Here is a 23,472-nt window from a genome sequence, read left to right on the forward strand (position 1 = left end):
CCCCTTAATGTCAGTCAACACACATTGAGAAGAGACATTGTTGCAGATCTTTCCCCAGTGCTCTTTTGCTCAACATACAGGAGCAGGGCCATCAACTTGAGATGAATAGCTTTGGCCATGCTTGAACAAGCTGTCACCTCGACACTCATTCCATCAGTGGGGACAGTACTGATAAGGTTGGACTTACTAATCTCCGTTGCTATCACTGTGATGTTGTGCCACAGCAGGGTTTCCCGGTCCAGAAGTTTTGATGTAAAAATGGAACCATTTCCAGAATCAATGTTGAATATCCTGTCCATATCTGTGTGTCTATCCACAGAATACCTGGAAATGCAGAGTAGAATTTTGACTTTCTTTGACTTGCTCTTTTTACAACATAAAACCACTCCAAGAATATCTCATCTATTAATTCTTTTTCTATTTGTAGTGTTTTGAAGTATCTATAACTGTAACGTTAGGCCAAATATTTTGATAAATTATATCTTTACAATCAGTTGAATAGTACACTTACTAGGCAAGTTATATGATTTTACTAATTTTTTTTAATGTGCAATTAGACCAAGTTTATTTTAATATGTAATTTAGATCAAGTTTATATAGTAACTATTTAATTTCTTATGGCTTCATGTGGTATGTGTGTATGTAGTGTAGGTGTGCATGTGAGGTGTGTATGTGATTTTTAGGTGTGTGTGTGTGTGTGTGTGTGGTGTAGGTGTGCATGGAGGTGTGTGTGACATGTAGGTGTGTGTGTGTATGTAGTATGTGTGTGTATGTAGTGTGTGTGTGGTGTGTAGGTGTGCATGTGGGGTGTGTGTGTTTGGTGTGGTGTATATGTGTGTGAGGTATGGTGTATGTGTGTATGTGTGTATGTGAGGTGTGGTGTGTGTGTAGTGTGTAGGTGTGCATGTGGGGTGTGTGTTTGTGTGTGGTATGTGGTATATGGTATGTATGTATGTGATGTGTGGTGTGTGTGTGTGTGTGTGTGTGGTATGTGTGATGTGTAAGTCTATGTGTGTGTGGTATGTGTGTAGTGTATAGGTGTGCATGTGGTGTGTGTGTATGTGTGTGTGTGTGTGTGGTGCTTGCAGAATATGCTGGGACAGGAGCCTAACATAATTGTCATCAGAGAGAGACCAGAGAGAGACTTCATCCAGCAAGTGATGGGAGCAGATGCAGAGTCCCACAGCCAAACATTAGGCAGAGCTCCAGGAGTCCTGTGGAGGAGGGGGAGGAAGGATTGGGGGAGGCAGAGTATCATGGACTCCTTGAGAACACTGCACACAGAATCATCTGACTCAAGTGGGCTCACAGAGATCAGGGAACTTGCATGGGTCTGACCTAGGTCCTCTGCATAGATGTTATGGTTATATAGCTTGGTGTTTTTATGGGACTCCTAACAGTTGGGGGTAGGGGCTGTCTCTAACTCTTATGCTTGCCCTTTGGGGCCATTGTTTTTTCTTTTGGGTTGCCTTGTCCATCCTTGATGTGACAATATGTGACTGGTCTTATTATAGCCTTTTATGCTATATTTGGTTGATGTCCCTGGAAGGCCTGCTCTTTTCTGAGGGGAGGTGAAGCAGGGTTAGGAAGTGGATAAGGGGAAAGGGGAGGTGGGTGGAAAGAACTAGGGGAAGGGGCAGGAGGATAAACTAGTCAGGATGTAATATATGAAAGAGGAGTAAGTGAAAAGAAAAAAATAAGTTTTTAGATTGTCAGAATGTTAATATAAGTGCTTATATAGGGACAGTTTACTTTGTATATCATCCATTATATTTTAAGGATCATTCTGTTTTCAGAAAACAGAAGACGCCTAGTGTGGGCGAGGATGGTCGGGTAGGAGAGGGAGGTAGGGGATGGGATTAGCAAGGAAAGCAGAGTCTGAGCAGAAGGATGCATCGGCCATAGGAAAGAATCAGGGTCTATTCTAAATGCCATGAAAACCTCTCCATGGGCCCCATGCAGGGCAGCATAATAATCTAAACCACATTGAAAGAAAGATGTCTAGTTGAATTGAGGAGAATGTTGGCTAGCACTCTCATAAGTTGTGGGGAGAGAAGTGAAACACAGGGCTTGGGGAAGATGTGAGGCCCCATTTTGGACATGTAGAGATTATGAGCCTGAGCGACACTGGGTGGAGAGGTCTAATGAGGCAGAGAGCGACACGGACAACCTGGGGTTCTTATTCAGTGACCGTGGAAATGGGAATGCTTAGGACAATATCCATTAAATATCCAATAGGAGCAGATTGTTGTTCAACAAGGGCAAGAATGATGCTAGGGCAGAGTGAGGGATGGGAACTATTTACAGAGAGCGTGGGGAGATTCACAGTGGGCCCAGAATGGCAACTTAGAAACCAAAGATGAACAGTACCTTTGACTCCAACCCTGATAGCAACATGAAGAAACTGGAGAAATGTTATAGTTTTTAAATATATATTTTTTTCTTTTACTAATTTAAACCTACTTTTAAATTTATTTAATTTTGTAACTGATTTTTGGGATAGCCATGTAAAGGGACCAGGTATGTATGTATGTTTATGAGTGAAAAGGTACTGAGAAAATTCTGAAGAGACTTGATATATTAAAGTTTGTCATGAAAAAAATAAATTCCCATATCCACTGCATTTTCAAAACTTCTGTCATGGAAGGGAGTTTAAAAATGTTGGCTTACATGTGTATAGCAGAGGATGGCCAAGTCAGGCATCAATGGGAGGAGAGGACCTTGGCCCTGTGAAGGTTCTATGCCCCAGTGTAGGGGAATGCCAGGACCAGGAAATGGGAAAGGGTGGGGTGGTGAGCAGCGAGAGGGGGGGAGGGAACAGGGGATTGTTTTATTTATTTATTTATTTATTTATTTATTTATTTTTTCTTATTTTCTTTTCTTTTTCTTTTTTCTTTTGGAGGGGAACCTGGGAAAGGAGATATTATAAATAAAGAAAACATCTAATAAAAAAAATGCTGGCTTACCCAGCATAAGGGCATGCTAGAGGGGTGAGGCAGGAGTGAGTGGGTGGAGAAGCACCCTCAAAGAGGCAAAGGGGAAGGGAGATGGGGGGATGGGATGGGATTGGAGGGGTAACTGGGAAGGGGGTATCATTTGAAATGTAAATGAATAAAATGATTAGTAAAACAAAAAACAAAAACAAAATGTTGGCTTAACCTGGGAGCTCCCAGAGACTAAGCCTCCAACCAAAGAGCAAATATGGGCTGGTCTGAGGCCCCAGCACATATATAGCAGAGGACTGCCCTGTCCAGTCTCGGTGGGAGAGAATGCGCCTAATCATGTAGAGACTTGAGGTCTCGGGGAGGAGGGATGCACAGGGTTGGGGAGCACCCTCTGAGAGACAAAGTGACAGGGAGATGGGATGAAGAATTCTGGGAGAGGGGACCGGGGACGGGAGCAAAAATATAAAGCATGTAATGATCAAAAAGAAATGTTGGCTTAAAAAATTGGCTCAGTTGAAACACAATTTAAATAAATCATCCAACTATCAGATGAAAGGCTCTAAGAAAAGATGTCATTTGTAATAGTGTACAGTACTCAAAATTCTACTTCAATGAACTATTTTTTATTTAAAATGTAAGTAACCAGGTATAACAATATGTTTTCATATTGATATTTGTTACTTAGCAGTTGCCTAAATGAAATAGGCAATCATTTATAGCTTGCTATTCAAACTAACTTTAGAAAAGAATTAATGAAATTCACAATGGCTATGCTGTTACTAGGCCTTCATTGTAGCCTCAGGACATTTAGCATGGCCCTTTCACCCTCAGAAGTGCCCAGATATTTAAAAAGCTATCTACTAGTTTTGACATTTCTGCCATGAACCAACAGTTATTAAAACATTTAGGCAAGAACATTGGACTTATTTTATCATCTTTTTTTTTTTTTTCATTTTAGAAGACATATGACAAATATTTGTAACACATTGCTACTTCTCCAAAAGGAAGTTACTGTCCTCATCGACGCTGAGGAAGCTCATAGTTATCGATGAACATGTTTTCCCCTCATGGAAAGTGCTAAGCCTAGGAAGTCGTGCTTCCCGCTCTCAGAAGCTGCTGTAATCACACACAGCAGCCATTGCTTGCTCTTTGCCTCAGCCTCCTGGTATAGTTTTAAGTTTTACAAATAATCATGTTTCTCTATCAAGCCTTGAAATATACGGGAAGCAGTGAGGAACTTAAAGAGAAGATTAACTAGTTAGGAAATAACGAAAATTTATATTGTCTCCCCTAATTGGGAGATTAAAAATTAATGGAAACCCTAAAATGCTTATATTGTTTAGGAAAGATGATTATAGACAAAGCTGTATTTTCTTTTTGTACTGTTATTTTCTTTCCTCTAAAGTCATTTCAGTTTATATCAGGGATACTGATTGTCCAGAAACATTAACTGTGATCATTGTCGACAGGAAATAACGCAGCTGGCCTCTGCATGGCTGTAGTGAATGATTTGACCTTCTCCTCTGGGACTTCACTGCATTTTGTGATTAACTGATTTGTCTTATAATATGTCTTCAAGTGAGGGAGATTTGTGTGGTAGGACAGAGGCTGCTTTTGCATGTAGATTAAAAAGAAAGATTTACCTTATTTTTATTTATGAGTGTGTGTCTATGTGTGTGTATATGCACATCAGCCTGGGTATCTAAGGAGGTCAGAAGGGGGCATTGGACCCCTAGGAGCTGGAGTTATAGGCAGGTGTAAACCACCTGATAGGAGAATTGGAAACCAAACTTGAGTCCTTTGTTAGAGAAGCAACCACTGAGTCACCTTTTTAGCCTTGACTTAGACGTTGTACATGGCAGATATTGGTAGTAACATGTTTTTTTCTTGTATGTATCAAAAGACATTGTGATAAAGTTATGGCAGGACACTGATTGAACAGTTAATGATGGTGTCTACATATAAAACCTCAACATTTTTTTTGTCCACCTAACATAGTCTTACACGGTTATTCAGTATGTGTGTCTAGACTAACTCCAGACGATGTATAGACATATTTTCTTACTATAGGAATAATTTTATCCTGTAAGGGAAATTACTGGAGTATGCAGAGATACATCAATGTAATCTATGTATGTTTCTAGGCTTAAATCTATATTTATACATCAAATCTACATGTACTAGGGGAAGACTGGCAGGGAAAGTCTTTAGCATGAAACCAACAGCCAATCCAACTTAACAAGCTAAGTACTTCCTACCGTTCGTAACACAGAGAGCAGTGCAGAGTAAAACTGGCATTTGGTTTAAAAACTAGTGTAAAAGTATTTAGTATTCCTAAATTTCCAGAAGACATATTTCTTCAAGTTAAAAGCATGCTGAAGTATCAGAGAGGTAACTTAAGCTTATATTTGTTAACTTCTAGCATTAACACTTTTAAACTGAACTTCACACCAACTTGCTAAGTTTCCCCTCCACTCCATGTTATGAGAATAAGCTCCAGGTGAGAGAACCTTTGTGAAAGTACCTCAGGTGTGTGTGCTATGGAAACAAAAGCCATCATTTACTTCCCTGACTAAGCATGCTTAATCACATGGGGAAATACTGGGTCCACAGAGCTCACGTGTGGCTGCACTGTTGGATCGGAGCCCTCTTCAGTATGTCAAAGATCTTACAGTAGATAGAGAAAGCATGGCTCTACGTGCCCTGAGAGTGGAGCAGGTATCTGCACATTTTAGACACGAAGGTTTCATGAGATTTGACCAGAACAAAGGAGACTGGATATTAGAGCACATGCACATAGAGGTACACACCTTTTATCTCCAGTAACATTCTTCATACAACATACAGAGTGGCAATTTAAGAGTGCAGTTTGGGATTAGGTAGCTGTTCTAGTCCAAGCTTCCAGATGGCTTCTAACCTCAGTTAGATAAAATCCAGGGTTTACTGTGAACTGTGATGCCCAGTAGGAATGTCGTGGTGGCAAACCTCCCTGCTGCCTCTCAGTTGACCTCGCCTACCTCCTCCTTCCACTCTTATTTCATCCCTCCCTTCTCTCTCTCCATCTCCCTCCTTTCTTTTTCCTATCTTCACTTCCATTTCCTCTTCTTTCTCCTTGATGTGTAGACTCCTCAGCCACTCCTACAACAGAGGAAGTTGGCTCCAGCATTAGACCTCTCCCTCCCTTCTGCAGGTTTCCCACCAGGATTGTACATAGCTCATCCCTCCATTTCTTTCAAATCTTTACTGCAAAGACTTCTTACTAAGAAGGCTAAGCCCAGTCACACCATCTTAAACAGGATCCCTGTTAACTTGACTTTTCGAATTTCTTCACCTGACCTACTGCATATTTATCCTTTGTTTATTTTTCTCTGTAAGTCCTCTGCGTTGCAGACTTAGTATAACTCTCTGCTGCATTCCCTTATGTATAGGATATGCATGGTGTCTAGTAGGTATCCTGATCAGAATATGTCTGTGGACTCACTGGCAAGAATCTCTACAGATTTTTTTCCCTGTGTACTTTATCTAAGGAGAGTGATTTACAGGACAGAATTCTGATTTAGCACCCTTTTCATTTATTCTACTGAGCTGAAGGTTGGCAGTTGGTTGATTCCAGGATTTGCATATGATTCTAGAATCCCCAAGTTGTCAGTGGCCTCAAAGAGCAATGAGGCTTCCTTGCCACATGATTTATAACTAAGGAGCCAGCAAAGCACAGGGAAGACGAAGCTTGTTTACATAGCATTAATTTGGATTCTACCCTATTAATTTCTCCAGCGTTTTGCAGACATATCACGAAACAGTTCTTGTTTTTATTTACACATGCAAGAGGAAAATTATTCATCTAAATGGAGCATAATTCTGCCTCTAAGTGTTACATGATAGGTTCTCCAGCTCTTGAAAAGCATGCTGGCTATCAAGCTCAGTGGCTGGTTTATTCTTGTGTTATACTCTTTATAGTAAACCATCTTAAATCTTACAAAGAGCCCTAGGTCAATCAGCTGTGCCACCTAGTATCACCTCACTTAAACAGCTAAGTCCTGTACTGCTCATCTGAATGTTGTTTTTCTTTCAACTTTTGTGTACTTGAGGTTTATGCTGTTGCTAAAATAGTATTTATGGAGTGAGCAAGGACAGTCAAAAGTGCTATTTGGAATAGTTTTTCAGCAACATAGAAGAACTGTCTAACTGGAAAAAAGGATTCTTTTCTAATGAGCAAGTGAGCATTTGGATATAAAAAATGGACTTAACTTATCAAAGAGATAGTGCTGAGGCGCACTTACTTGACAGGATTCCTGGCAGCGTCAGGGTCCTGAGCTGCAACAGATCCTATGGTCGTGTTTATCTGAGCATCCTCTCTTATTTGTAGGATGTAGGCCAGTTTGCTGAAGACAGGAGGTTCATCTACATCATCTACCACGATTCTCACAGTTGCTGAGTCTTTGAAGGGACCCAGGTAGAGAAATCGGGGTTCAACGTGGGGATTGGAGGCTTCCACCTTGAGGGTATACACTTTCTTTTTTTCAAAATCCAAGAGCTTCAGAAGAAAGGGAGGCAAGACACAGAGAGGCAAGGCAGAAACCATTTTAGTGCAAATCTCCAACAAATGGAGCCATTGGACTGCTTAGGGAAATCAGCACAAATTAGAGCAATGTTGAGCAGAGGCAGCAAAGATGAGATTTATCTCTCCAGCCCCTACATTACCATAGTATATTAAGAGGAAAGCTATTACCTATGTTGTGAAGAGCCAATTTCAACCATGGTAGAAATATGGCCTGTATGCCTACTGCCACTGAAAAGTGGGTTTTCAGTTGCCAGGCACATGGACCAGGAAGGAAACTGGATGCAGGGATCTTTCTCAGCTTCCTTTAAACTACTTTGTGTTTGAACAGAGTGGGTTGCCCAGGGCAGGCTGGCAACATGTAGGAGACTTTCTGCCAGGGGTTCTCACATCTGGCTTTATTAGCTAGGTGTTTAAAACTTACCAGTGCCTGGGAATCCACTCTTGCCTACCAACCCGAATTTTCTCTGATAGACATGGTCATGTCTAATTTGAAACATCTTCAGGTTAAGTCTGAGTGTAGCCAGAATTGCGACCTGCAGATTAGATCTGTGACTCTCTCTTGCCCATTGAGTAGTTTTTGCAGGTGTTAGTTAGGATATCTTCACTGATATCCCCACAAGGGCACTGGGCTAATTACTTGCCACAGAAGGCAATGATCCCTGTTGCTAAAGACCTCTAGGAGAAGATTTTGCACCAGAGACATGGTAAACCCAAATGCATATTGCTGACTTGTAGTTTTAGATGATTTCATGACAAGGCTCACTGGAAGCACTATTAATCAAGTCGTTTGTGAATGCGATTTAGTCGGCTAGGCAAAATTTCAGTTTGAATCTGATAAGGCACCAAGAAAATTACAAAGGTTAATGTGCACTAATGGGCTTCCTAATCATATCAGGGTCTAAAACATCGGTCTGAAGTGTCACTTAGGCATGTTTTATTGTGTTTCCAGAGATTCAGATGTGTTCGTAAGAAGGAAATTTTTCTTGTTATTTACATCTGTCATGCTTACATACCCCAGTAAGCCTCAGTGGGCTAAGGGAAGAGGAAGGCATTCTACAATACATGACAAAAGAGAAATCAATGAAAATTAACCTAAATCAATACTTTTTAGCCCTAAAGCACACAATGTGTTGGTTTTTAACCATGGCCACACTTTGGTATAGAGCTCAGCAGTGCCAGACAATTTTGAGAGATGAAATAGCATACAAGTATGCCATCCTCATGCTTGAGAAAGTAACTGAGGGATTCATAGGAAATTCCAGAATTTGTTCGAGTGTGTGGTCTCTGCATACTCTCTCTAACTCCGGTCACCTCACTCGCTGCCAGAACTAGGCTTTCCTCCCATGCAGGGTGCACAGTTTCCAGGCACACGCTCATTTACTGGCCTCTTCACTCCTTGTTGATTCACCTCTGGCCTGTAGGTTCTAGGCCAGCAGAGATCATCTGTTGTAAGTGCCATACAAGGCCAGCACCCACAGAGAGTGCCTCATTGTATATTTTCTTATTTATGTTGCTTATTCTATAATTTCTATGTATCTCATTTGTTTCTGTTATCCACTTGGGAGACTTTTTGTAGAAATTTATTGAAAGTATAGATGTAATAAATATATAAAAATACTTTTGACTGAGAAAAGGCTTATACAAAGTGAGTAAAAGAACGATCTGAATAAATGTTTATAAGAGATGGCCATTGCCCTTGGTACCTTGAGAGCCACAGGGAAGTACTTCATGGTGAGACATTGAGAGTTTTATCTTGTTTGATATATATATAAGTTGTACAGGCACAGACAAATATAGTCTCTTTTTCCCCTGCTAAACAATAGTATTTAGAGTTGAATGAGTCTAATGAAGAGCTGTGTTTACATCCCCCTTTCTCTCCTTTCTCTATATGTGCATGCTTGTGTGTACATGTGAGCGTGTGTGTATGGGTGCGTGTATGTGTTTGCAGGTGCACTCATGTGCATTCTGTATTTGTGTGTGAAAGCCAGAAGTCACCATCATGTTTTCTGACACTGTAAACCTTATTTCTGCTAGACTACCTGGCCAGCGAGTCTCCAAGCTCTGCCCTTTCCCACCTTCTCTCCAGCACCTGAGTCACCACAAGTGCCACCTTGCACAGACCTCAGGTGGGTGCCCGGGACCTGGACTCTCACGGCTCCTCATGCTTGTACAAGCCCTTTACCTACAGGGCCATCTCCTCTGCCCCAGGAGTTGTAACCAGTATCCATATCAACGGCATTACCTTTTTGACAGTTATGATCCCTTCTTGGGTTTCCTGGTCGGTGATGACATCAAACATATCATGGCCCTCACCATCTGTGATGCTGTACTCGATCTCCGCATTTTCTCCCACATCAGCATCACTGGCTTTGATCCTGCCAATTGGCGTTCCCGGTGGAGAGGACTCAGGGGTCTTAAACTGGTAGGTACCTATTAATCATCAAACACACGAGTAAGGCAGAGACTAGGAGATACTCTACCATATAAGCAGTCCACTCTTACCCAGAGTGGGTGCACTTCAAGATCCTGACTGCAACTGGGACTAAGTACTGAATACAGGGTTTAGTTCAGCTTAAGCACTCTATTTTTTTTCTGTGTTGATTTTTAATACATACATATCCTTGATAAAATTTAACATATAAACTGGGCATAACAACAGACTATCAGCAATAGCTTATTTCCTACTAAGAAAGGAGAGTGAGTATAACAATATATGACAATAAGTGTATTTTAAATAGTATACTGTGGTTGACAACAAGTGGAGCCACAGAAAGCCCAGCAGTAGCTGGGGGAGACAGCTTTATGACCTCACTGAGGATGGAGACAGACCTATGCTCTCTTCAGAGTAATGAATGCTACCCTAATCTCCTTATGTCTTTACTATCATGATAATTAGACTCCTCCTATTTCATGGCCTGTCTCCTTGCAAATGGAGTGTTTTCTTCTTGTTCTGTAAACAAGCTTCCAAATTCATGGTGTCATTTTGAAACTAATCAGGAGAGGAGAGTTTCACAAGCTCCAAGGTAAAATAGAACAAAGAATAGAACACTTAACCTGGATCGACTTGAAGTCAATTGCTATGTGTTCTTAATGGGGCTTTTTCTTGACCTTGTTAATACCAGATGAAGGTGGAAGTGAATTATAGCAATTTGAAAAAATACCCAAGTAGTCATGTTTTGATTCATAATCAGAACTGGATCTAGATGCAGAGCTAGGGAGATGGGCCATACACTGAGCAATGGAGGTCTCCACTTTTCCCTTCGGCTAACTCATTATTAATTTCATTATTAATGCTATAATTTCAGTATAGCATTTTCTCTCACGCAGATTTTTAACAGACATCCATATACACATATACATTTTGGCATATATAATTTTGTTTTTGAGACAGTCTTACTATGTAGATCAGGCTGGCCTGGAATTCACAGAAATTGGCTTGCCTCTGCCTCCAGAGTTCTGTGATTAAAGGTGTTTGCCATCACACCTATGAGCATATTTATATATTTAATTCTAATACTTAGTAGATGATATTTATTTTTAATATCCTCATGTTGCAAAATTAGTTTAAAGACAAAAATGTGAGTTTCAGCTTAGATCTGACCGTCTTACAGGCTATGTACTTAGAGGGTGTATGTGTGTGTGTGTGTTTGTGTGTGTGTGTGGTGTGTGCATAAAAATAAAAATTATCCTATCATTGATGGTAAAGTGGTGAGCATAGCTGCCTTCTAAAATTTATTCTATTCTTATCTGTTGTAATTTGCTAATTATTCATACATGATTTTAGAAAAGCAAAAAACCAAAAAGTCTCTGGACTATGGAACCATTGAAGTATAGTTCTCCAGTGGAGCAACTTCCCTGAGTATTGGTAATATAACAAAATAGATTTAAGTATTTATTTAAATTGTTCTGCATTCTCTTCCCCCTCACTTTTGCACATGGTCTTATATCAGGTAACAAGCTATATAAGAAAAGAGAAGGACAAGGCCCCCATGGGGCCAAGTACCACAGACCCTTGTGTTATCCTCCCATGGGCAAGGTGCTGGCAACCTGTTTTTACTTTAAGACTTTGTGGAGGAGTTTTAGGGCTCAAACCTTTTCTTCTGCCTATGTCATAAATGATTAGCTATTCCGTTTTTGTAGCCAGCTGATTATATACTTGGAAAATAAAAAGATGAAACTGTTTCCTATTGATTATTTGGCTCTCCCTGGTAAAGGAGATTGGCTGGTTATCTTTTAAAAGATACCACAGAAGAGTAAATAGGTTTTCTTCTTCCTCCTGACCTCCTTTCCTTCTTCCTCCTCCCCTTCTCCCTCTTTTATTCCCCTTCCCTTCTTTCTACCTATTTGAAAAGATTCATTATTTTTTATTATTTTTATTTGTCTGCATGTGTGTACGCCCGAGTATCTGCATGCTACGTGTGTGCAGGTGGCCATGGAGGCCAGAAGAGGGTGTGGTATCCCTTGGTGCTGGACTTACAGGCAGTTGTGAAGATGCAACTAAGTCTGGATTCTCTGGAAGAGCATCGAGTACTCTTACCCCATTGCTGAGACATCACTTTAGTTCCCATTTGAAAAATGGGGTCTTCTTTGGCTGGCCTGGAAGTCTTTATAGAGCCCGAGTCTGGAAACTACCATTGCTGCCCAAGTGCTAAGATTATATGTGTGAGTCACCATACCCAGCTACATTTTCTACTTAATGATTCAGACAACCTTTCAGGGGAGCATGGTCACAAAGACATCTATTTTTGAAGGAAAAATTGTATCACAACTACTTCCCACTTGGGAAATCAAGCATGATGCTTGAGAGAAAGGCAGTATTGATGGATGTTGTTTTCCCTTCTCACCTGATCATGGCAATTAATGGTATCTGAGATGCTATTCAGTATCTCAATTAACCACACTATAGAAAACCCTTTATGACTACAAATAGATTAAGCACATAGCAACTTCTATAGGTATATTTTTAGAAGTAGGAAAATGATAATTCCTTTCCTTGCAAAGCTTTGTGAGCTTTTAACAGAGATTACATGCCTGATTAAGTCCACAGAAGCATAAAGTCCACTTTCCCAACAAATAACAGCATGCTCGTATACATATGCTTTGCTCAAGCAAATATATAAAGAAAGAGAAAGCAATGATGTTGCTTTTACAACAGTGGCCATATCAGGAATCACTCTGCTAATTACCAATGGCAGAGCATAAGTGTTCACACTTCCTGAGCATAAGTGGTGTTTTCAACTCATTTAAATAATTTTAATAAAAGTGCCAGTTCTTCCTAAGTCCAGTGATTTTGACAGCAGTGCCAACAATGGAAATATTCTTAGAGTTAAAATTTTACAAAAGCATATTTGAGAAAGCCATTCAATCAAATGTCCCTACTCTGGGGGAAACGGGGTGGATTGTCATTGACATCTGTCAGTGTGATGTTCACGGTCGTGGTCCCCGACAGTCCTCCCATCTGGCCGCCCATGTCCTTGGCCTGAATCACCACTTGGTACTGTTCTCTGTTTTCTCGATCCATGTTGAGCAACGCTGTCTTGATGATACCTGAGGATGTGAAATTGAAATTCAGGAGTGGAAGGAGAGGCATTAACAGTATTTTATGGAATCATTTATTTATGCAAACAAACGTAGACTGTCATCCACAATATGCAAAACACTATGCAGATGTCACTGTGATATAAAGATGATTATACGCAGCCTTTCTACTGAAGGAAATTACAATCACACAGAGGGAGAGATACTCATTAAAAACCCTGTATTACAAGGAGAATGAAAAGAAGTACAAGTCAAAGCCCGAGCAAGAGAGACTGCGAGGAGTGCAATGTAGGTGTCATAGGATGACATTGTAAAGTATGACTGGCATGTGGCATAAGAGGATGTACCACAGGTGCTGCTCGATACAAAGCATGATGGTGTATCCTGAGCAGATCAGAAAGCCAAATGCCTGAGCTGACACCAGAGTTTCACATTATCAACTTGGCTAAATGCTCCTCAGGAATACGTACTGTTATGAATGTTCTGTGGGATTTATAAACCACAAAACTATGTGCTAAGGAAAATGGCCTTAGGTCCCTCCCAGTTATGATCCTTGCGTGATCTTTGAGATTTGGGTTTTCTTACAGAGAATGAGAACATCAATTCAAACAATCCCTATAGTAACCAACATTTTAAAGATAGGTTAAAGTTATCTCTGCTGTTAGGCAGTTAGATAATGACTTGAAAGAATCTCTCAAAGTTGGCCTAATCTCTGTAGAGTGTTTATGCTTAAATTAACTTTCTTTTAAAAATCACCAGAGTAGGCTCTGCAGCCCTCTCTGCTCTCACATTCTCAAGCTTAACCACTAATGAAGCTGAAAATATCTTTTCTTCTTTTTTAACAAGAATGCCTCAGACAACAGGTCAATTTCATTCCCATAGTCTTGGCTTCAAGGAGCAGCAGCTTTCTCCTCTCCAAATAATAGTTGTTCTCTATTTAAACACAGGAAATCACCTTAGCCTTTTGTCCTATAAGTAGAATAATTCTAATTTTTCTTTCTCATTGTTTTCAACTCACCATTTTCTCTCTCCTTGGGATTCTTTCCAGGTTCATTCACCTTTTAACACATACATTCTAGCTGGATGTAGTAACCCAGAAAAACTCTGGCTTAAAATAATGTTTGAAAGAAAATATGAAAGGAACCTGATTCAAAATATGTATAGAATCTACCATATGATACAAATACTTTGTACTGAAAAATAAACCACCAGATATCATGGTTCTTTTGACAGAGGTGCTTTTGTATTCTGCATTAGATGACACACTTGTGCTGTATATTGTGGAGAGGCCTCAGCACCTATGTGCTATTTATAGCTTAGCAGGCACACACTATCAAGGGTTGGTTTGTTCGAGTTAACCCTCTCTCAGCCCAGATGGCCCTGGAGAACAAGGTTGATATCAACTAACTTGACTGAACATTTCAAAAAGTGCCTGAACCCCAAACATCCACAAAATGAGAGAAGACAGCAAGAGATGATAATGAGAGAAACATAGGCATTGCTGCTCCCAGAAACATGTCTGGCCACTTGACCAGAAGGCAGGACTGAGCCCCAGAATGACAGTATGCCTTTGTGATGCTCTTTCTCTGCCCTGTGATCGGCTGGTTGGAGATGAGATGGAAGACTTTTGTTTTTTTAGGATGTTAATCAACTGTCTTCTCAGATTGCCAGCTCTCTGAATAAAGCAGTTTTAAAGATTCAGTTCCTGTCTCTTCTCATTGGCATCTGTGACAGGCAGCAACGAGTCCAGCATTCCAGTTAGACTTTGTAGGGCAATTTTTTTTTTAAATAAGATGATGTAAACAAGATTCCATAAGGCAAGCTAATTTGTTGGACCAGAATGTGTTGGACAGGATAGGGTAGACTATGACGTCAGAAAGAGTAGTACAAAATCTCAATGGTGGGACAGAGCTATGATTCAATTCTTGCTCATGCTCTAAGCAGGCAAGCAGGGATCTCTGTTCATAGTAACACTCTGGCATCTGGGCTGAGACCCTATCTCAACAAGGGTCTCCATAATCACTGTGGCTAGGGGAAGAGTATGTGACAGATTGTGCACAACTCTGTTTAGAAGTGACTTGTCTCGCTGCCACATTTTATTGGTGCAAATATGTCCCATGGCTGTACCTAGTTTCAGAACAGAAGAGAGGTGTGTTACCATCAAGTAGCTAGAAAAAGAGAAAGAAGGACTCAGGGTGTCTGTGACTAGGTTTGGTTATTCTCAGAAAGGGTCACTCTTTGTCACCTTCGTACCAAACTGGATGGAAAAAAAAAATAAAGGAATGATTCTATCTTGTATGTATGATGTGAAGTCGCATTGTCGTATTTATTTTTAAAATGATCTGGATGTCATGCTTACAAATAAATCATTAGAGTTTGGCAGAGGAACAAGGAAAATCCAATCATGCTGATTGTTTTTATTAAACAATATGCTAGCTCAGCTGAGCGCGTCAGTTAAAATTACAGAATGTAGACTAGGCGTCGAAGAAAGTATTCTAACCTGTTTCTGACTCCACTGAAAAGTAGGGCTGTCCCTGCAGGATGCTATAGACGACTTTAGCACTGTTTCCATACGTTGGGTCGTCGGCATCAGTTGCCGTGACTTGGACTACAAACGTGCCTGCAATGACAAAGATGTAATGAAAACAAAGAAGGTTCATTATGACACTTGATACATGAGCCTATGAAGAAAGCATCAAATTACATTTTAGTGTGTGTGTATTTGTGTGCATGTGATGGCTCAGACTCGCTACAATGCATGGAGGCCAGAGGGGAACATGTAGAAATCATTTCTTTCTTTCCATCACGTGATTCCTGAAGATCATGTTATCAGTAAATCTAGGACATCAGTTTTGGAAGCAAATATCTTTACAAACTGAGATGTCTTTTTATGCTGGCTAGTGTTTTGTCAACTTGACACAACCTAGAATTACCAGGGAAGTGGGAACCTCAATATAATTGCCTTTGTTGAATTGGCCTGAGGTATGTCTACAGGGCATACTCTTGATTGGTGGTTAATATGGAAAGACACAGCCCACCATGTACTGTGCCACCCCTGGGCAAGAGATTCTGCATTTGTATAAGAGAGCAAGCTGAGCAAGCCATGGAGGGCAAGCCAATGAGTATCACTCCTCCATGGTCTCTGCTCTGGTCTCTGCTCCAGTCCCTGCCTCCAGGTTCTCAACTCAGTCTCCTTTGATGATAGACAGTGAAACCTGAAAGTCACAGTCTTTTATAACAGCAATATACAGTCTAACTAGAATGCCAGCTTCCATGACAAAGGAGTGGAGAACCACAGTACAATATATGTTGCTATGAAGTCATTGATCCTTGAATTGAAAGGGATGTGAGTCACATCAATGGGATACTGTATGGACCAGGTTAAAAAGAAGAGCAGCCTTGGGTAGAGATGGGTTCTGCCTATCTCCTGTGATGGATTGTGATGTGACTGGACTCTTGCTGCAAGTGTCCTTTCAAGTTACCTAGGATGAAGGTTGGTTCCCAGAGGGAATCAGCCTCTTGAATTACTTAGTCCACAGGACTTCTGTTAGGTGTTTTCTAGTGGGTGGCCACATGAAATTTTGCTAGAAATCCTATATGCTTTCTCTTGGACAGCAATGTGGCATATGAAGCCACAAATGTAGCAGCTGTTGTGATGTTATATATGCCAGCCTGGGGACAAAGCTGAATATGACAGAAACCTACCAGGAAGCTATGATCTAGTCAAATCTGCTCAGAAATCACTCTGCTTTAAATACCATGACCAGCAGATAGCTTCATTGCTTAAACTAGTTTGAGTCAGGTTTCTGAATATGGGCTCTTCAAATATCTGATAATTCAAAGAGGTTGAAAGATTTTGAACTTTTAGACCATATAAAGAATTAGTTAGGGCTGGCTGTAGAGTGTGTGTGGAAGCTCCGGGTTCAATCCTCCAACTTAGAATAAACCAGGTTTCTGACATACACCTGTAATCTCAGCCCTTATGATGGATGGCAGAGATCAGAGGATCAGTGCTTTAAGGTCAATTTGAGTTAAAGTTAGCCTTGGCTACACATTTCAAAACACAAAAACAAAGCAAAAAATTAGTTGATTGAAATATTACACTGTAAACATCTGGTAGATTAATTTCAAATGATTAAAATTGAATGTACAAAGGAAGCTATAGTGGATTAGGCTGGTATTCTTACTTTGCGGACCCTTACCTAAGAACTTTAGAAGTGTCACTACCATCTGTAAAGGCCATGTAAATTTCATGTCCATGACATGGGTGAGAAGTTCAAAGAACCCTCTGGTTACGAGCACACTATGGCTGCCTTTTGGTATTCCTATCTGATAAGCAGTGGCTGTCCGATCTTTGAAAAGGGCAGGGAAGTTCCATGCAGAGAATATGAGAATTTTAAAATTGCCTTTGTAATATCTAACCATTTCATTTATTAAACAAATAGAATGCACTGTGCGAGAATTGGATGCGCTGACTCTCACTGTCCCATGCTGGGACTTAAGACACAGTACTCACCCTTGCAATTTGGCAGGTTAAGTGGCCAGAGGGAGAGCCTCCTGTGACTTCAGAGGGAGATTTAATGGAACTTAACAAACACCCAAGTTCTTATTTGCATTAATAGAGGTTCTGCTTGCCTTTGGAATGTGATTTTCTGGTGTTCTAAGCACCCATTAGAGGCAGCTACCACAGGAAGGGCTCTATGCCTGTTTTCTTATTTAATCCTCATGATTATCCCTCAGACTAGACATTTATTATTTATTTTTGTAGACGAAGAATTGGAGGATCAAAGAAATGAGGATCAGATAAATCGAATCATTTGCCCAGGGCTACACTGCTGGCTATTAGTGGAGACAGTTTCAAATTAGGTACTCTGGACAGCAACGTTCGCTGTACCCCTTTGCTCTTGTCCCATTACCTTTATATACAGTGTTTTTTTAAAGACTCCTTTGTCTATGCCAATAATGACTTACAGTAATGATGGATATCAATATTACTGTGCATGTGTGCAAATTCTCTAGACAGATATTTTGGGCTTTTCTCCAAATATATTTGTAATGCATATTTAATTCTTCCCTGGTTTCAAAAGTGAGTGATATTCCCTAAAAGCAGTGCGGGGCATGGGCCTACAGATCTCAATACAGTTGCTCTGGGTGGTGGCAGTGACAAAGGTAACCATCCTTCTTTAATTCTTCCTAAAACAAAAAAACAAAAACAAAAAAACCTACCTACAAGGAAAATATCCTCCAGTCCATATGAAAAAAAATCTTTAAAAATAATCCTTCAAAAAAGTTCCTTCTTTGCTCTGATGATGGCTTCAGATTTTTCTAACAGAATAGAGCAGCTTCAAATAATGTGACAATTTCTTCCTGACCTGGGAGTGTGATGGGAGTGGGGTACGGATGGGAGCAGGTGTGGATGGGAGCGGGTTGCGGATGGGAGCGGGGTGATACTTTATAGTCACGTCCTCAGATTGAATATTTTTCAAATCTTGCACCTCTGAGCCCCAATATCCCTCATATCTAATTGATGTGACCACAGAAAAGTAATTCTGTAACTTTAGACCTTTTGAAGTTGGCAGAGAAAACTAAAACAACCTTTCACTTTAGGAGTTTGCAGCGAGTAACTGTCTTCCATGAACTATTTTAAAGCTTCTAGAGCAGTATCAGCAGAACTTTCTCCTGCCTTTAAACCCTGTTTACCTTCTTCTAGCTTAAACAAATTTAATCCATACAAATTAAACTTAAAATTGCTAGTGAACTTGTGCATAACATATTAATCCTCTGTATTAAATTTCATGGACGTCTCTACCATCTGTGTATTGTTTGTGGATCAAAAGAAAAAACTTTCTTAGATTCTTTCTCTCAAATTCACTGTTACTTGATGCAACTGTCAGTATTTGTTGTTGTTTATTAAAAAAATTTCTTGTGTGTGTGTGTGTATGTGTGTATATGTTTGTGAGTGCCATGGAATGGCCGTGGAGGTCAGAGAGCATGTTTATGGAGTCTGTTCTCTTACACTTCCACATGTATCTGGAATTGAACTCAGGCCATCAGGCTTTTGAGGTATGTGCCTTTACTTGCTGAGTCATCTCTCTGGCCCTGCCCGCATTTTTGAGGCTGGACTATAAATGCAGACTTTTATTTTTTTAACTGGGAAGATTCCCCAGACTAATTGTGATATTGACTGAGAGCAATAGGAGGCTCCTGTCTTTCAGTCCAAGGAACAATGGGAGAGAAAGCACATTTGGCAGTCTTGCTTATCCCAGTCTCTTCCCATGCTTCTATACCCTTATCATTATAGAAATAGGAAATGGTGTTTTCTTACAGTAGTCATAAGATAAGACTAGGGGGACGTTAGACAATGGGGTGTACTTATGAGAAGGACATGTGGTAGTTTTGGGATATGGCTTCTAAATTATTATTACATTTGGCTCCAGGTTCTTCCCTTGATGGGTGTGGAGACCGCACTCTGCTGAACTCACATCTTACTCACCAACATCAGCCATCTCCGGGACTGTGGCTGTGTAAACATCCTTGGTGAATATTGGCTCATTGTCATTGATGTCATGGATCTTGATGATGAATTCAGACTCAGGCTCAACGGGTCTCCCTGTCTTTCTGTTGATAGCTTGAGCTCGAAGGATGTAAACAGGTTTTTCTTCCCTGTCCAGCCTCTTGGTGGCCTGTATATCGCCTGTGTTTTCATTGATAATGAAGAGATCTCCCGCTCCATCTCCTGAAAGGATATATTTAAGTGATCCATCTCCTCTATCCTGGTCTGAATGTAACTAGTGTAGGGGAAAAAAAAAATTAAAGAAAGTAAAAGTCAAGCACGTAATCCTGAACTGCTTTGTCTTCACCATGTAGTCTATGTTAACTGTTCATTATTTCACATTCAATAGCTGGTTATTCTAAACTACTTGCATAATCCTTCAACAGAGAGCACCACTCAATGAACGAATTTCTTTATCATAGAATTTTCTAGAATGAAATAGAAAATTTCACAGCCGTTCCTATTTTGAATAACAGAAAACTAAAAATAGAAGAAAATTGAAATGCCCAAGAATGTAAGTTTGACTGGCTGCATCTTTTCACCATGCAGGTCAGATCCATGCATTGGTCACTGTGCACACACAAACATTCTTTAGGGGGCTCTACTGCTTAGAAGGCCTTTGGTATTTGCATGAGAGGCATCTGGGTTTAGTTTGCCTTTTGCTGAATTAATGAAGCTAGGTGATCACCTTGGGCCATGGAGATTATACTCCATTTTCTGGGAAGAAGTGATATTTGTTTGATTGACTGTCTAGTTTAATTTAAAGCATTCAAGAGACTTCTTCAGAGCTGCTTGCAACAGTACCCAGAGTCCACCTCACTGTCCAGTCCACCAGTTCCTTGCAACAATGGCGGCTGGCATTCAGACTTCAGTAGAAAATAGGAAAAGACCTTCTGATGTGCAGACACAGCCTAAAGTTGAAACTGTCTGCCTTATGAGGTAGTAAGACCTTACTGCTCCTGCCGCTGCCCCTCAGCTCTTGAAAGTAATCAAGCAGTAGGTGATGGGAAGTCACTGTCAGTGAAATGGTCCAGAGAAAAGTATAGAATTAAATGAATGTCCATATGCTATAAGAATGGAAGGTGATGACCATACATTGGAGTAGTTTCTGTTTCCTAACCCAAGGATCCCTTTTCGGGGTTGAGTTCCTAAATTCTTTTTCCTCTGTCCAGCAAGAGTTTAGGTCTCCTGGCAATCTAGCTCTAGTCACAGATTTTCAGAACTCCATTTGTTGTTATTGAGGAGGAGCCTTTAACATCCTGAGTCACAGGCATTAGTGATCACAGACATGCAACCAACATGTAACCTCTGTACAGTCTTACAAACTGAAGAGCTGGGTGACAGCTGCAACCACAATAGGTAAACACCCCTGGGCCCTGATTGACGTTGCTTGAAATGCTCCAGGTAGCTTCCAGACCAATGGTTTGCAACCCTCCTAATGCTGTGACCCTTTAATGTATAGTTCCTCATATTATGATGACCCCCAGCCATAAAATTATTTTCATTACTACTTAATAACTGTAATTTTCTACTGCCATGAATAGTAATATAAATATCTGCATTTTTCTGATCATCTTAGGTGTCCCTGTGAAAGGGTTGTTTGACCCCCAAAGTGGTTGTGACCCATAGGGTGAGAAGCTCTGTTCTAGTGCACCCACTGATGGACAAAGAAAGCAAAGAGGATCTGAGGTGATGAGCTAAGCAGTTTCCTGAAGGTGTGTTCTGTGGAATATCTACTACACAAAGCATGGAGGGGAAAGGGCTCTGTGGTCCTGTCTATTTGGGAGATACTTAATTTGCCTCTTTCTTGCAATCCCTTTCTAACGTATGAAAAGTTCCAAGGCTCTGCATTTCAGACCTTATGTGGCATGACTTTATTTAACATGAATCTCTGAAGTTTTAGTGTTATAATGCAATATTTTTGGGTATGACCCGTGACAGCCTTCCCAGAAAGCTTCTGAGTATATTTTACCCATCACTGTAGAAACAGGAGGCCCCAAGTTCCAATTTATGTACTATTTCAAAATCACACCCTGCTCAAGTTGTCAAAGACAAAGAATCTGCCAGCAGGAAGGACCCTGGAAGAGTACTTGGTGCAAGGTCCTCACTTCTGGAGGAGGAAAGACTATGTCCGGTGCCACACAGCTACACTGAGTTAATCACTGAATTTGAGAATGAGAATATTATTCATACAATTAGTAGCTTTGAAAGCAATTTGGCAGAAATAATGGAAGATAAATGTGAACAGGGAGGAAATTGCTTAGAAGTGAGATAAATGCAGAAAGAAATGTAAAACAAGAATACTCTGTGGTTTGTGTAATGCGATATGCCAAGGAAATACTGAAACCACCACGACAGAGAAAGAGCCACTAGGGAAAAGTTCACTCTCTGTTGGCAGGTTCTAATGACTGAGGAGCACTCTTAAAAAGCCATTTCGTTAACTCATGAGTTAAGCAAGCGCCACTGTTGCCCTTCGGATGCATGTTCCTGGGCAGCCGTGGTCAGCAGCTGTGGTTAGCAGCTGGGTGCAGCATGTGGGATGTACATCTGAGTCTTAAGTACAGGTCACGTTCACTGTGTCCCTCTTCAGGTGTAAGACCACAGCAGAGCCAATTAACCTCCCAAGCCAGGACCCTAATCGGTAAGATGAGGTTACTAAGAGCTGCAGGACCAGCGGCTGTAAAGAACTAATTAGAAGCCATATACAAATACCTCATTAATTGCCACATAAACACACAATAAAAGCACGGTATGTGTTTTATGAATTAGAATGAGACATCTAAATGGGAGATTCTGCTCACATTAGCTGTGAATTCATCACGAGCATGACTTCACTCCTCTTCTGACTTTGAGAACTTTGAGGACCCTGGAAACCCAATTTTTGTAAGCACTTCCTATCTCTGAGGTAAAATCCCTTATAAAAGCCAGTGTTCTTCTACCCAGTGGCAACTGCTGTCTTTCCATGGGATTTATTATATTCTTTATTACACTAGATTATAGACTCTCCTCGGCTGCTGCTATCATCATCTTCGATGTGTAATCGTCGCACACTTAGTCGGTGAATACCACATCCAGTCACAAGATTTATTCAGGTAAAAGTAATCAGAAACTTATTTTTAGCCGTCACAAGCGGCCATTTCCACGAATTATACTACAAACACCTGAGACGATAGAGAGGTGGGGGGTGGGGTGGGGGTAGGGAGACCCCGGGAAGTGTGAGCAGGGAAGGTGTTGCAGATCACAGCTCTGATTTATCAATATTTGAAAACCAGTGGGAAAATGCCTCTATTCACTCAGGCATGTGCTGATAATAAAACAAATTAGCCTCCTCCCTCCTCTCACCCCCAGCACGAGCTTTCTGGGTCTGACATGCCAAGTGTACATAGCAGAAACCCCCACCAGCCCCTCGTCTCTGTTCCTCCCCATTCTCCTCCTATCCACTGAACACCCCTGGGGTCAGTTCTTTTCTCTGTTCTTGAGAAAGAGAGAAAACAGAAGCCTTTGGTGCCTGTGAAAGCAGCGGCAGGCAACAAGCAGACATTAGGGGTTTATTGAGCACTTAGATTTTAATTGGATTTTTTTTTCTTTTGTGATGTCATTCATCACGGCCACTGGAAGAGACAGGAGTTGAACAGCAACAAATAAAAGGTTGTAGGTTGCCCATGGCATATTTTTACTAATTTCAGTTTAATGTGCCTGTTCCATTAGGTTTAATAATCCGGCTCACTTTTAATGGTTCACCATCAAGTAAGAATTAGCTATGTCCCCCAGAAGTCTCCTCTCACCTGTGGCGGGCAGGGTTTCTTACTGTGGTAGCCAGAAGGCGCTCTGACTCCGCTTCTCTGCTTACTTTTCTTTTTCCATTTTTTCTTTTT

The 23,472-nt window shown here is 40.7% G+C and overlaps 1 protein-coding gene and 1 long non-coding RNA gene across 4 annotated transcripts in view; one reads left to right on the forward strand and one right to left on the reverse strand.

Moving 5' to 3' along the window:
- Nucleotides 1–23,472, reverse strand: part of Cdh6 (cadherin 6) — a 139,014-nt gene that overhangs the window by 16,276 nt on the left and 99,266 nt on the right. For 2 of the 3 annotated variants that reach the window (XM_031360400.1, XM_031360401.1), the window contains 6 exons: nt 19,538–19,832; nt 15,545–15,664; nt 12,886–13,053; nt 9,749–9,936; nt 7,226–7,479; nt 188–324 (listed from right to left, as the gene is read on the reverse strand). In XM_031360400.1, the coding sequence (XP_031216260.1) occupies nt 188–324; nt 7,226–7,479; nt 9,749–9,936; nt 12,886–13,053; nt 15,545–15,664; nt 19,538–19,832 (1,162 nt within the window). Of the gene's footprint in view, nt 1–187; nt 325–7,225; nt 7,480–9,748; nt 9,937–12,043; nt 12,754–12,885; nt 13,054–15,544; nt 15,665–19,537; nt 19,833–23,472 lie in introns of those variants that run through there. The other variant, XM_031360402.1, reaches the window with a different exon arrangement.
- The window catches only part of LOC116083621, a 54,132-nt gene continuing 40,198 nt past the window's right edge, over nt 9,539–23,472 (forward strand). Inside the window, exons 1-5 of the long non-coding RNA XR_004115805.1 lie at nt 9,539–9,632; nt 9,760–9,928; nt 19,482–19,581; nt 21,177–21,312; nt 22,591–22,689. This is a non-coding gene — a long non-coding RNA (uncharacterized LOC116083621). The remainder of the gene's footprint in view (nt 9,633–9,759; nt 9,929–19,481; nt 19,582–21,176; nt 21,313–22,590; nt 22,690–23,472) is intronic.

The sequence above is a fragment of the Mastomys coucha genome, unplaced genomic scaffold, assembly GCF_008632895.1.
Source record: "Mastomys coucha isolate ucsf_1 unplaced genomic scaffold, UCSF_Mcou_1 pScaffold8, whole genome shotgun sequence".
NCBI classification, from domain to species: Eukaryota; Metazoa; Chordata; class Mammalia; order Rodentia; family Muridae; genus Mastomys; species Mastomys coucha.